Raw genomic sequence first — 13326 nt, forward strand, 5'->3', positions numbered from 1 at the left:
TTTAATCTTTCATCTGTTATATAGACTGATAACCTTTTAAAACTAAATAAGACATCATACTGGAAAGGCCAGCAAGCCTATTAGAGGGCTGAACTTGCCTTTCAAAAGTTCTTGACAAATCTAAAAGGAGAGTGTGCAGGTCAAAACTAAAATGTACAAAAATAGAAAGGAATCTAAACAGTACATTGGACTGAGATGAAACATGATCAATAGTATCATATAGCTGCAGTGGAAGGAAGAGAACACAAACTTCACAGGGAGTTGTGTAAGCGAGAGTGTTTCTTGGCAGGTATATGAGGGAATCCTTCATTCTGCTTGGCACTGACACACATATGTCAGACCACTGTGTCCAGTCCTGACACATGGTGTCCAGAGCACCATGTTTTAAGAGTTATGAGCAAACTTGGGTGTTCAGAGCTCAGCAATAAGAACAAAAAGGTCCAACAGTCAGGACTTAGGCAGGTTAACTGGTCAGTCTAAGGTTACAGAGGTCACGCATGTACAGGGCAGCTGCCAACACGAAGGGAATAATCTGATCTTTGTGCCAGATACAAAGAGGAACAGCAAGACAAAGCTTTATTTGGAGCTTCAAAGATCAGGGTTTGATGGTAAGTTTTCTGACAGTAAGACAATTACCCACTTTGCCTAACAAGGTCATAGAACCTCCAGTATCAAATTTTTTTAAAATCAGGCTAGACACACGTCTGTAACAACAACTGAGGAAGCACTAATGTGGCCCTTCAGCGAGGAAGCCAGGTTCTGTAGCCCAGCCCACATTGCTCCATTCAGCAACTCCACTCCAACCATATGATTTCATTTATTTACTTAAAAAAGCTCCTGTACTTACCTGATCTATCAGGAACAAATCTTACTTCTATTCAACATAACTTATTTAGCTTTTTTAAGCCCTTTTGAAACTAATTCCTACCTCTCAATTAAAATAAGACTGAAACATACAGCAGAGTTCGGAAAGATGACACTTTTTGCAGACTATTACCCTCTGCACTATTTCTCTCACAAAGGCACACCTGTTACACATTAATTTCTGGCCTGAGTACTTTTAAAAATACCTCTCATGTTTTTTTAGTGTTTAACATCTAGCTCCTCACACATTTCATTAGCCTGGACTCTTTAAGCTGGCTTTTCACCTGCTAGGCATTTGAATTTCTGACCTCCTGTAAAACTCAAGTCTGCCTCTTCCCCTTTTCTCATTCCCTACTGCACTCCTACAGAACCCACTGCCTAGGTGTGATACCTCCTATGGGTTATCTGCTTTAAGCAGCTGAGGCCCTTCACCTCACTGCTGCGGCACACCACGGTCTACCAGGGTGCCCGAGAAGCTACCACGCTGCCCTCACGAAGTACCGACAGGAAGAGGACGCGGTACCGAGGCGGGCAGCACCCACGTCTGCCTCCCGCGCGTCCCCACTGAGCCCGAAAGAGGGCCTGCCCGCTCCGGCCGCTGTAGCACCAAAGCGGCACCACAGCGGCAGGGAGACCGCCGCAGGGCAAGGGCGGGCACAGGGCAGCCCCCGCGCGGCTCAGGCTTAAAACGCCGGTTGTGGCGAACCGCCGGGAACCTGACCGGTCTCCAGCTCCCGCCGAGGGGCACGGCGGAGACCAGCCAGGGGTGCCGGGGGAAGGCCCCGGTGATAGGTGGCCCGACGAAGCGCCGCGGCAGGAGCCGCCGCGGCCTGCGGCGGTGCCCAGTCACGGCCCTGACTCAGCGAAACCCCATCGGGCAGCACTACCCCGCGCCGCTCCCTCACCGGCCGAGGTGATCATGGTGCCGCCCGCCCGGCCCAGGTACGGAGGGAGGTGGGATCCACTCCGGCCCAGGTGCGGTGCTGCTACCGCCGCCGCACGGGGTCCGCGCCGCTGAAGCTCCGCCGCCGCCCGGCCCGGAAGTGCCGCGAAGGGCCCCTTCCGGCAGAACCCCGCTGCCCCCGGAAAGTGTGCCCATAGCGAGCGCCTGCGCCGGGAGGTGAAAAAAGCAGACAGGCACGAGTGGGACAGCTCTAATTCTCGGGGCCTCGCACTTTGCGTGAGCCCGCTCAAGAGGCGTCCTGCTCGCAGGCGTCCCGTGGATCACATACCACGGGAGTCTACCCTCAAGGGCTGTAGGATCCCCACGGGTGACTCCGTGAATGCCCACGTTTGCGTTGTGATCAGACAAATGTCTGCCTCTGTCTGACCCGTACAGATGGCATCTCCCACATGCTTGCAATGGGGTGGCATGTTTTGGGGCAGGCGTTGCCCATCTCTTGCAGGCCGCCTCTCGGGGCCTTGACTCCTCTCACGTCCCTTGTAGCCTTGAGGAAAGGCTTCACCCAAGCCCATCCCCCCTTGCAAGGAAAGCACATGTACTGATGCACCTGACAAGCCCTAACCAGAACCCTTTCCTTGTCCGTCACTTGGCAGCACAGGGTGGTGGCCAGATCTCCCACGCACAGGTGTACCTGAAGGGCCCCAAGTTGCAGAGGAACATGGAGTTATTTCTGCTCTTGTTTTGGTTCCAGTACAGGCAGATAGGAAAAATCAGGCTTGTGAAGTTTTCCTTTCACCAAGGAAAACCCAGCTCAGCAGCAATGGTGCTGCACAAGAGATGAAAGCACCCAGACTTCAGCAGCATTGCTGTCTATCTGTTTCTGCTAAATAGGAAAAAATACTTTATGAAGGACTTTAATTCCTCAAGGAAACCTTATGGCCTCAGTTAGTGAATGTTATTAATGACATAACACGACAAAGCCCTACTCACAATGCCGAGAGGGTCAGCTCTGCTTTTCTCAGACAACTGAGAAGATCTCCAGCTTTCCCCACTGCCCACAGGTGAGCAGCCTACTTGGGCTCCACACAGACCAATTCCAATGATCTTCTGGATCCATCTACTGGGGTCACTTCCAGTCCCTCCCAATATATCTTTTATTTTAATCAAGAGAAACATCAGTCAAACCACACATAATGTTGCTTTACAGATAACACCATGGCAAACAAAAACCTAACTGAAGCACGTTTCAGTTCAGAAATTAAATGTCTTTATTTTTACAGCAATCCTGTAAGATCACAGTACCCTTCAATTATTAAATCAATTAAACATGAAAGACTATCTGCTGAAAGACTATCCACATGCCCAGCTATTAAAGAAAAAAGAAAAAAAAAGGAAAAGAAAAAAAATTAAAAATTCAAATCACTTTTATTCCTCAGTCAAAGGAAAACAATACTTTTGATCAACTGGATTCTCACACCTTCTAAACCCCACACAGTTCACCTGCTTCCACAAAAGTCTCACTGCAAGGGTAAACTTGAATGATTTACTTAAAAATTACCAATAAATAAATCCATTAGATTTGTAGCACTAAGATAGATTTAACTGGAAGTCTCTTGGGCAACCCCTTCACTCATAAATTCTAACTGGCAAAGGCCAAATACTGCAAGAAAACAAAGATTCACCTGATCGTACTGTGAAGTCCTACTGGACTCACCTAACCAAGGAAAGTATGTAACTGTGCAGTGACCTGGGCTCTACTGTGAATACAAGCAAGAGGGAATCTGTTGCACAGCACACATATACACTCATGCCAGGGACAGAGCAGGAGGATACCTTCATCTTCCTAAGATGCACTCACTATTAGGTGCTGAAGCCCAGAGTCATAAACACAGCCACCCACACCGCATTACTTTATTGAGACTTGGTTACATTTCTATTTTCCACCTGGTTGTAAGCAAAGAAATCCTACAGAAATCCCACAGGCTGGAAGGAGAACTGGTTTTGGTGCCATATCTGCTGACATCAGCTGCCTCCTAGGTTCGCTCTCCCCAGCCCACACCCACACAGGAAAGTGTTTCTGCTGTGAAGAGATCTGACACACACTTCACCAAATGCTTGGCATCCACCTGCCCCTTCCCACCACCTTATGGCAGCAACAGCATGTTACAGCTGCATTTCAGGTGAAGCTTTCCTACTCAGACCAAGCTTTCCCATGTAACCAATCCTAACTATCACAACACATTCAAAAAAGCAGCATGATAATGCAGAGACTTGCTGAGCACACCTGGAAATGCTCCCCATCTCTCCCACTCGATGCTACCAACATGTTCCAGGCACCCTTCATTGCTCCCTCCCAGCCAAAAGGGCAAAGCAGCACCATCTCTAAAGGGACCAATTCTAAATGCAAGAGCTGCTAAGCTCTGCTCCAGCATCACCATCATAACACCAGAGAAGTGGGTAGGCACTTCTGTCCCCATCCTACTGATAGGGAAACTGAAGCATGGAAAAATGGTTTATTAAAAAATGTTGATGATCATGGTGATAGGCAGAGCTGGGTACAAACCCCATCCCCTGCTCCAGGTAGAGCTAGGGAGATGCCAAAGGCACACTGCTGGCCAGAGCTGGCAGGACTGCAGACACTTCAGTTGCCACTGTGAAAAAAGGAGCCAGAGAGAGACCAGACATGTAATGAGAACGTACTGACGTAATTCAGCAGCTAACTCAGAGGAGAGGTAGGCAAGAGGTGACAGGCTGAAGTTTCTGGTCTGAGCTAGATGAAACTCCAAAAGGACAGCTAGCCCCAAACAAAACCCAGAGTTTGTGCTAAAAATAATACAAAACCCATTTTATGTTGCATTTAAGTAAGAATAAAAAAGGTATTCTTAGCATTATAGTAATACTCCTCATAAACCAAGGATTTGTAATTAATTGTGTTGCCCCACAGGCTACAAGCATCCTTTTGGAACAACTTAAATAGATTATTTTTCTATTTTTATATTTATTTATGAAGCAGCCACAGTTTGTTGTGCTTCAGGCCACTTCCAATACCTGCTACTGCATGGCTGTGGAGATGCCCAAAGATGCACCTCTCCCATAACCCCATATAACATCAGCCACACCTTAGTGTCCATCTGCCACCCACTCCAACCCAGGCAAACCATCAGTCAGTCTGTGAGCACCACACACAAGCCAGAGGGATGGATCCTGCTTCCAAATCACACTTTGCTCCATCTGCCCTTAATATCAGGATCTTCTGAGTTATTCTTACTGCCCAGTAGGCTGTTACTGCATTCTTCATATTATAAAGTTACATTCAAGCCTCTTCTGTAGCCATTGCAGTCTCCACACCACCATGCTATTAGTCTTCTTTTTTGGTTTGGTTTTTTTTTTTTCCCTGATCAGAGAAAGGGTGAGAACTTCCAGCAGCAGCTCCAGGCATCCGCTGGCAGCAGGTGTCGTCTCTCTGGCATAGACATCAGGCTGTCCACAGCTACAAAAGACGCTGGGAGTTAAGCCAAGCAGCTTCTCTCATTAGTGGTGGGTCCTCAGTGGAGAAGGTGAGTGGGCACACACCAGCTCCTCCTCCCACTGCTCCAAATCCACTGGGCAGATGAGGGACATGGACTATGTTAAGCACACAGCAGTCCTAAGTCCCTGTGCCTCCAGCAGCTTCTTCATAGTTCCCATTGGGGGACAGGCTGGTCAGAGCCACTTCTTCCTCAGGGTCCTGCAGGTCATCTGCAAAGAGCAGAGTGAGATCAAGGGAGATCTAAATGGGAAACCTTTATTAATGCAAAATGCAACTTAAGATGAAAAGAACACATGGGACAAAGCCATTGATATATACTCACAACCTAAGCACAGCTGATTTTTTTCATAACTGATTTTCATTTTGGTTTACAAACTCCACATTGCTTCAACAAATGGGTTATCTATGAGCAAAGAAGCTCACTGCCCAGATCCCTGGCCTCCTGCTGTCTCAGAAATCTCAGAATAAACTGCATGGCCACCTGCCAGAAAGGAAAGATCAGGCACTAAATTTTCTGACCCTAGAGGACAAGTCTCAAAGTTTGTTTCTCAGTTGTTTTCTCCAAGCCTTATTTTTTTAAGCATTTAATGTGTTTAAGAGGCACTTGGGCAATGCCCTCAATGACATGCTTTATCTTTTGGTCAGCACAGAAGTGGTGAGGCAGTTGGGCTAGGTAATTATCATAGATTCCTTCCAACTGAAAATATTCTATTCTACTCCAGTCTATTCTGTTCTAGTCACACTAGGCTAGCCTAGCCTATTCTATTTACAGTGAAGGCACTTCCTCTCTTCTGTGTGCTCTGTGGAGCAGTCCGGATCTCCATACCACACACCTTACAGCTTCCTGCTTGGAGGCACTTCTGCAAAAAGAAAATCACTGCTGGGAAAGGCAAGCAGCAGTGCCAGCAGTACAGCAAAGGCTGAACACTAGGCTATTTGCTACATGAAAATTCTCCTTTAGAATCAGGGAATCCAAGGCTGACTGCTCTCTTCACAGCCAGCCTCAAATGCAAGTGGTTTGGGAACATTCCTTCCAGCCATGTTTGCAGAAAACATCACGTAAGATAAGGGTGATGCTTCCAATTCTTTGTTTAGACAGACAGCAGTTCTGCTGCCAGAAACTCTGGTAAAATACATCTGAGTTCAGCAGTGCTCTCAGGGGTGTAGTTGGGCACTGGACCTCACATGATTTCATTTAGACACACAAAAGGCCAGAAAACAGGGAAATGGCAACACAGCAGCCAGATGTGCACAAGTTGTCTTCAGTTTCTGGCCGAACTACAGCCAGAAAAGAGACATCAGCTGCAGACCTGGAAATAGTTTCAGGAGGCCACCAGCAAGGGCTTTGGCCATCAGGACAACCAAGGAGTCAGTGAGGAACCTCTGACAGTCACAGCAGGAGTACAAGTGAGGGAGCTGGGCATACCTTCATGAATGTTGTTTGCAGCTTTTGCTTTGTGATCTTTTCTCCATCTCCTCCGGCTCCAAGAAATGCACCGCAGGAAGGATGGGAGCCTCCACCTCTCCCTGTCTTTCACCTCTTCTGGATAAATGAGAGATGAGTTCAGACCAGCAGTGGGTCAGCCCTACTGCTTCTCCACCTCCCTGGGGCAGACTCACAACATCTCCCTTCCTCAAGTCCAATGCTTCATGGCAAAACCAGGTGCGCTCCACAGAGCCCATCCCCAGAAAGCAGCTGCTGGCAATCCTTATTTCAGGCAGACACCTCTCTGCTACCACTGAAATTTGTCCCCAGCATCAGTTTCTACTTTGTTGCCTCACTAACAAAACAATCCTGAATGCAGCAGCCCAGAGCGAAAACCTGGCAGGAGCTCAGCAGGCACACGCTGAGGACTGACACAGTTAGGGCTCTCCTGCAGAAGGAAGTTTTTCTTTTGTATTATCACACACCTTTTGCCACATCAGCCTATTCATTGCTCCCTGCCTTAATAAGCAATTCTTCCCTCCTAGGAAGACCTACTGAACATGCAGACTTGCAACACACTGAAAACTACTGCTGTAACTGCTCACAGAATGCAAAGAGCATGTAGCCTCCATCGATGTATTTATTCTGGAGTACAATGAAGATCTCAAGTTACTACAGGCTTTCAAACCATTACAGTAAAACACTACAGCAGCTTGTAAAACTCTACATCATGTCTCCAACAGCAGCAGTTTCCATTGAAATATGATAGGAGCCTTTCACCTCCTAATCAGATAACGAATTATAAACCACTTCAGTGTCCTTCAGCTTATCAAACCATTGCAACATGAGAGGGTTCACAGTGGCAGGCTTTCCTGTCAGTCAATAAACCAAAACCTCCAGCTGTAAAGACATCCTCTCCTCACAGTGTATGGGGACTCTGGCCACCATTGAAACATGGCAGGAGAGCAGCCCAACACACTCCTCCTTAGACGAGGATACAGGAACCCCACTGCCATTGCTGTCCCGGATCTACTGCACAAATGACAGTGTTCAGGACGTTACCAGCACAAAAAGGAGGGCTGCAGCTTCAGAGCAATTGTCTTAGGCAGAGCTGAGCAGCAATGTGGGTAGAAGAGGAAGCTGGGCTGAAATAAAACAGGCATAAGCACAGGTACACAGAGCCTTACATTCTGTACACCTTGCAGCATCCTTATCCAAATGCATCTGAATAAGCCCTTTTTTCAGCTTAGCACAAGCCCCTTTGAAAGTCAAGAGGGAAAAAAGACAAGCTCAGCACTGACTGAGGACATCCTTAAGATGACATCCCTAGAACCTGCCTTGCAGGGTGCTCTGGAGCCCACGCCCGTCTCTTCCACAGTCCTCCCTCACATTACATTAAATGTATTATTCCCCTTGTGCCTTTCTTGTGGGGAAAGCCATGGGTGGAAGGAAACCAAGCTGCAATGAAGCTGGTGCCTGGCACTGCCAGGTCCCCACCTCCCTGGAGGCACATTTGCAAGCTCTCTGGCCATGTGGAGATTCTGGAATGCAGGGCTCACACGGGCATGGAAAGAAGCTACCCATGCCTAAGGTTGAACCCTACAGCTGATGAATGTCCTCATTACACATGCAAGTCCTGAGACACTTACATGACCAGGCAGAGCATCAGTGGTGAACTAAAGCAATACACTGAGTCCTTCTACACACCACACTTATAAAGCACACACAGACAGGCTCCAATGCCTGCTCCAGCTCCTGTTCCTCTTTCCCTACAGGTGACTGCTATGCTGCTTCCATGTCTGTCTCAAGGACAAATCCACAGCTAGTCACAAAAATACATGTTCTGAGCCAAGCACCAGCAATGTGCAGAGGTAGAGAAAGGTCACTCATGCAGGGATGTTTTTCTGCCTCTGCAGCTGCTGTCCCACCAGGCTACTGTGACCAGAACTGAAGGGCTCACTGGCATCTGGGAGCACACCAGAAATTCTTGCAGTGGGAGCAATCTGAGGAGGACAAAAGCATGTGAAAAAAAGATGGAAAGGACATCATGCATACTTCGTAGAAAGAGTTGGCAGAAGACAACCCTGAACACTCACAGTGAGTCCCAACCACTTCAAAGTTACTCAACATTCACATCCAGGATTCTGGACTGAGCTGATGGAAAGAAGCACCTGAGCTGCTGCTGACCATCCCCATGTCCAGGCATCCTAGAGGACCTGGTCAATGTAGTGCTGCAGGCAAGTGCCAGGATTCCTCAAGGTAAAGGCAGTGAGACAGCAAAGCACCTAGAAATGATGGGGAGCAAGGGAAAACTGGGGAAAAAAGTTAAAGAAGGAAGTAAGAAAGAGAAACAGTCCAAGACAAGCAGTGCCAAAGATTAAAGTGAGCCCAGGCAAGTTTGTGTGGCTGCTATGACAGCAGAGCCTGCCCAGCCACCCATCACCCTGAGTTTGCACACAAACATAACTCACCTTTCACCCCAGGGCAAATGCTGTTCCTCAAAGCCCTGCTTAACACCAGCTTTCATCCTGCCCTGCTCACCTTGTTTAAACTGACCACCAACAGACGCAAAGACTTACTGTTCTTATTCATTGTGCAAAGTCAGCACGAGCATCTTCCTTCCTGCAGGAAGGTCAGGACCTGCCTGCACCCTACAGCAAGGGCCACACCCCAGTCCTGCATCCCCAGGAACACACATCCATAAGCACGGATGTCCCATTGTGTCACAGCCATCAGCTGCCACATCCCTGCTATCTGTGATGCCTGTTATCTGCTTTAGTGCTTCTCAGCCTGCTGGGAAGTTTGTCCTCCCCAGCTGCCAGGGTTGGGAAGTCAACCAGAAAGAGACAGAATCCATTGGGAAGGCTCTGATCCCACCAGCCTGAAAGAGAATTCACTGGGAAAAGCAGATCTGACTGGGTGCGTGGAAGATCCTATCAGGGCTGATTAGATTCCAATGGGAAAAGCCAGATCCCATTGTGGGGAAGGAAGTTACCATCAGAAGTGGTAAGATCCCATTAGGATGGGGTAGGTCCCACCGGAAAATGGAACAAATCAACTGTAAAAGCCCCCGGCCCCAGCGTAAGGCCATCTGCTGTCCCCCGGCCGGTCCCCCCCAGGTACCTGCGGGATGCTGCAGGGCGGCCCGCAGGGCGCGGCAGGCGGCGGCGCGGCAGTCGCGCAGGTCTGAGGGGCTGCCGGGGCTGTACCGGGCTGCCTGCACCGTGCCGGGCGCCGGGAAGTGCCGCCGCAGCGTGGCGTCCAGCACCGCCGCGTCCTCCGCTTCCCCGCCGGGCAGGAGAACACCGACGACGGCGGGCGGCGGCGCTGGGGGCAGGCGGCCGCGCACATCCCGCACCACCTCCCGCAGGCGGACACGGGCCCCTTGGCCCCGCGCCGCCCCGCCGCGGCACAGCACCAGCAGCAGCCGCGCACCCAGCGCCCGCCGCCCGCCGACAACCCGCCGCCGCGACCGGCAGCCCGGCCCCGGCGGAGCCTCCTCCCCCAGGAGGTCGCGGGCGAAGGCGGTCAACGTGGCTGCAGCCGGGGCTCCCTCCGCCACCTCGGCCACCAGCAGCACAGCCCGCCGGCCACCCGCCAGCTCCACCAGCGCCAGCAACTCCTGAAGCTCCTCCACCGCCATCCCCACCGTTGTAGCGCACCCTGCCCGGTCCCACACCGTCCCCGGGACCGCACCGCCCCCGGTCCCGCCCCCCGGCTCCGCGCACCATTCCCTCGCACCCTGCATCACTGCCGGCCCCGTGTCCGGGCATCAGCTTTGCACCCCCCGCGTCAAGCACAGCCCAGTAGACTCCCCGCTCCATGAGAGGCGTCCCCCAGCATCTCCTGCCGCGTACCCGGACCGGCACACCCCCTCCAGTGAACAGCCCCTGCCTGCTGCCGGGTGGGCAGAGCAGGGAGGGTACTAGAGGGCACCCGGGGCCCCCATATCTGCCACGCAACCAGCCTCAGAGCCCTTGCACGGGCCTCTTGCGAGGCTGGTCTTGTTTCCAGTGGGGAGGTGATAAACTTCAGGCAAAACACATGCTGTGGAGGGGCTGGGAAGCTGAGAGAGGGATGAACAGAGGCTGTGGTAACTGCAAAGTGGGGTACACACAAGGCCACAATAGAGAAGTAGCTGATTGTGCACCCCCGAGGATTTAACATGCTCCCCAGGGTATAACAGCCCTTACCCGAGGGCAGTGCTGGAGTGGCCTCCTTGGTATTGCCTGCCATTACACTGCTGCACAGCCTGGCCAGGCTATAGCCACATTTGGGAAACAATTTCACTTTGGGAAACAATTACCCCTTCACAGACCATACCCACCCCACTAGTTGCAAGTTCTCCAATTTGTGCACAAGTGCACAGCTGCACTGCAGCCCACACTCTGCACCTCCAAGTCCCTTCCTAAGCCAGTCCCCTTTGGCTTCTCCTCTGCAAACACCACATCTATCACTCATCACGCAAAACACAGTCCATAGTCACAGCCACCAGCACTGGCAGTGCTCCACAGTGACACACACATCCCATGAAAGCATATAACCCAAGGAAGGGTTTGGGTGCTGGCATGTGTTACACAGCCCCAGCACAGAGAATGGCCCATATCCCATGAGCTGGCTCTGCTAGCTGACAGTGAATGACAACCACGTCACAGCAGTGCCCACCCCTGACATTTGTGTGGTGTTGGTGTGTCTGTCATATGAACCAGGAAACTCTATGCCACATGGTAAATACTTCCCCTGTGCCGTATCAGAACAGGATCCATCAAATAGCTCATGTCCTATCACAAGAACACAGGAAGTGATAAACAGCTCAAAGGAGTCACCTTGGGCAGTTGCTCTTTGAGGCCATTTGGAGCCAAACCATCTCTGTGGGATGAGCAGAGTTGGCTCCAAGAGCATGGCAGGCAAAAGCAGAGCTGAAATCCATGTGCCTGCCCTGTATCAGTGGCTCCCAGCAGCACACTGGGGCACACTCATGCCACAAAGGCAGCTGAGCCAGTACGCCTGCTTCCTGCCCATACTCATGAGCACTCTTCACAGATCAGCAGGCACTAAGTGGGGGATATGCCACAGGCTAGTGCTCAGGCACAGTGGAGGTGCGTCAGGTTGGGAAGGTCACTGTTTGCCACCAATTTTCAGCCAGGAAAACATTTTCCCCAGCTATGGCAGACAGGCTTAGCAAACACTGCCCCATGCCAGCATCACTGGCGCCAGACAGCATAGGCAAGGGCTTCAGAGAGACTTTCTGTCCTGGGTCCTTGCAAAAGCAACTTACTCATTGACAAGTGCTGATAAGCAAATCAGGGGGAGATAAAATAGAAGGATTAGGCTTCTCTTCCAAAGATCAGGGTCTATTGTTGCAAGAGCCCATGTTACCATGCCAGATAGCCCTGAGAGCAGCTGTCAATATGGCAGGGCTACAAAGTCAGTCGTAATTCAACAGCCAGGTCTGGCTATAGTGTTGGCCAGATTTTGTATTTATGAGGATTTTTTTAGCTCATCTGTTCAGAGTCCTGCTCCTGCGAAGAAAAACCCTGGGTGTAACCAGCACCGTGAGCAGCACCTAGAGAGAACAGGAGCAGGTGCTGGTTCACAAGGAGCCCTCATCTTGAGGTTTCTCTGCTGATACTTTACCCCACTACAGATTTGTGGCTACAGACACAGACTGGATCATAAGCAAGTCACAACCAGAAAGACTCTGGGAAGAGGGACCAGCAGCTTTGGCTGCTCCCTGCAAGGAACAAACCAAAGACAGACACTTGCTTTGGCCAGTTTGACTGCAAAAGGCACGTCTCTTGGAGGTTGCTCTAAGGAGGCAGCATGCCCCCTGCAAACCTCCACAAGATGACCCACATATTTAAATTCTACATGAGCTGCCAGCACAGCCTGGTGTGTGGTGGTGCCAGCTATACCCTGCCTGATGTGCCAAGACCACTACAGCATGGGTCTCACAGGGCTTTTTTCAAGCAGTGCTGTGCCAGTGACTTGCACAGAAACACCAGACTCCATCAGAAAGTGGGAGATTCCCCAAATTAATGAATATTATTCCTGCAGAGAAGGTATAGAAAAAGCTTAAATTATCTTCCTAACTCAGCTCAGAAGGAACACCACTGGCTATTTCTCTGCAGTGGCCCCAGTGTTTAAACTGCCAGCACACCCTCTAAAAACTAATATTTGGGACCAGACAGAGCTGTTCTTCATGGCCACTGCAATTCTTTAGTTAATTTTTGGGTACACACATACCATTGCCAGCAGAAGCTGACTGGACTGGTGAATGTCACCCACAATACCCAAACAACCTTGTTTACATTTCTTTACTCATTAACAGAGGTAAGATCTAACAACATATACAACTTTATCTTCCTTTGTGTCACTTAAAGGGGTACAGCTCAAACAGTTCAGAGGGTGTCAGGAGCTCAGCAAGATCTGTGGTCCCTGACAAAGTGACTTCAGAGCTCTGGCAGGCATCTGAGCAAAACATAGATGTATTTACAAGGCCTGACACTCCTTCAAACACCCACCTGACAGTCACATTTGTAGAAAACCTCTACAGATAGTCCCAAATGAGGGTAATCACATCTCTTACATATGGCTGTTCAG

General features: G+C 50.3%; 2 protein-coding genes across 2 annotated transcripts in view; both read right to left on the reverse strand.

The window, feature by feature from the left end:
* Positions 1-1918, reverse strand: part of PSMD1 (proteasome 26S subunit, non-ATPase 1) — a 70868-nt gene extending 68950 nt beyond the window's left edge. Inside the window, exon 1 of the mRNA XM_031042998.2 lies at positions 1770-1918. Within this exon, the coding sequence (XP_030898858.1) occupies positions 1770-1785 (16 nt within the window). The 5' untranslated portion in view covers positions 1786-1918. The remainder of the gene's footprint in view (positions 1-1769) is intronic.
* Positions 1919-3177: 1259 nt separating this feature from the next.
* Positions 3178-10374, reverse strand: C6H2orf72 (chromosome 6 C2orf72 homolog). Its single transcript, XM_034064259.1, has 3 exons — positions 9847-10374; positions 6724-6840; positions 3178-5506 (listed from the first exon to the last, which is right to left on the reverse strand). Exons 1-3 carry the CDS (start codon positions 10364-10366, stop codon positions 5415-5417), a joined length of 729 nt encoding a protein of 242 aa, XP_033920150.1. The 5' UTR covers positions 10367-10374; the 3' UTR covers positions 3178-5414.
* Between the last annotated feature and the right edge of the window lie 2952 nt (positions 10375-13326).

The sequence above is a fragment of the Melopsittacus undulatus genome, chromosome 6 (genome assembly GCF_012275295.1).
Source record: "Melopsittacus undulatus isolate bMelUnd1 chromosome 6, bMelUnd1.mat.Z, whole genome shotgun sequence".
NCBI lineage: Eukaryota > Metazoa > Chordata > Aves > Psittaciformes > Psittaculidae > Melopsittacus > Melopsittacus undulatus.

What these genes read in the sequence shown, in the direction of transcription:
- C6H2orf72 (XM_034064259.1), bottom strand. Translation starts at nt 10,366, where the DNA reads ATGGCGGTGGAGGAGCTTCAGGAGTTGCTGGCGCTGGTGGAGCTGGCG. An exon ending in CGCCCTGCAGCATCCCGCAG is followed by an intron (nt 6,841 to 9,846) that starts GTACCTGGGGGG and finishes TCATTTATCCAG; the next exon opens with AAGAGGTGAAAGACAGGGAG. An exon ending in TGCAAACAACATTCATGAAG is followed by an intron (nt 5,507 to 6,723) that starts GTATGCCCAGCT and finishes TGCTCTTTGCAG; the next exon opens with ATGACCTGCAGGACCCTGAG.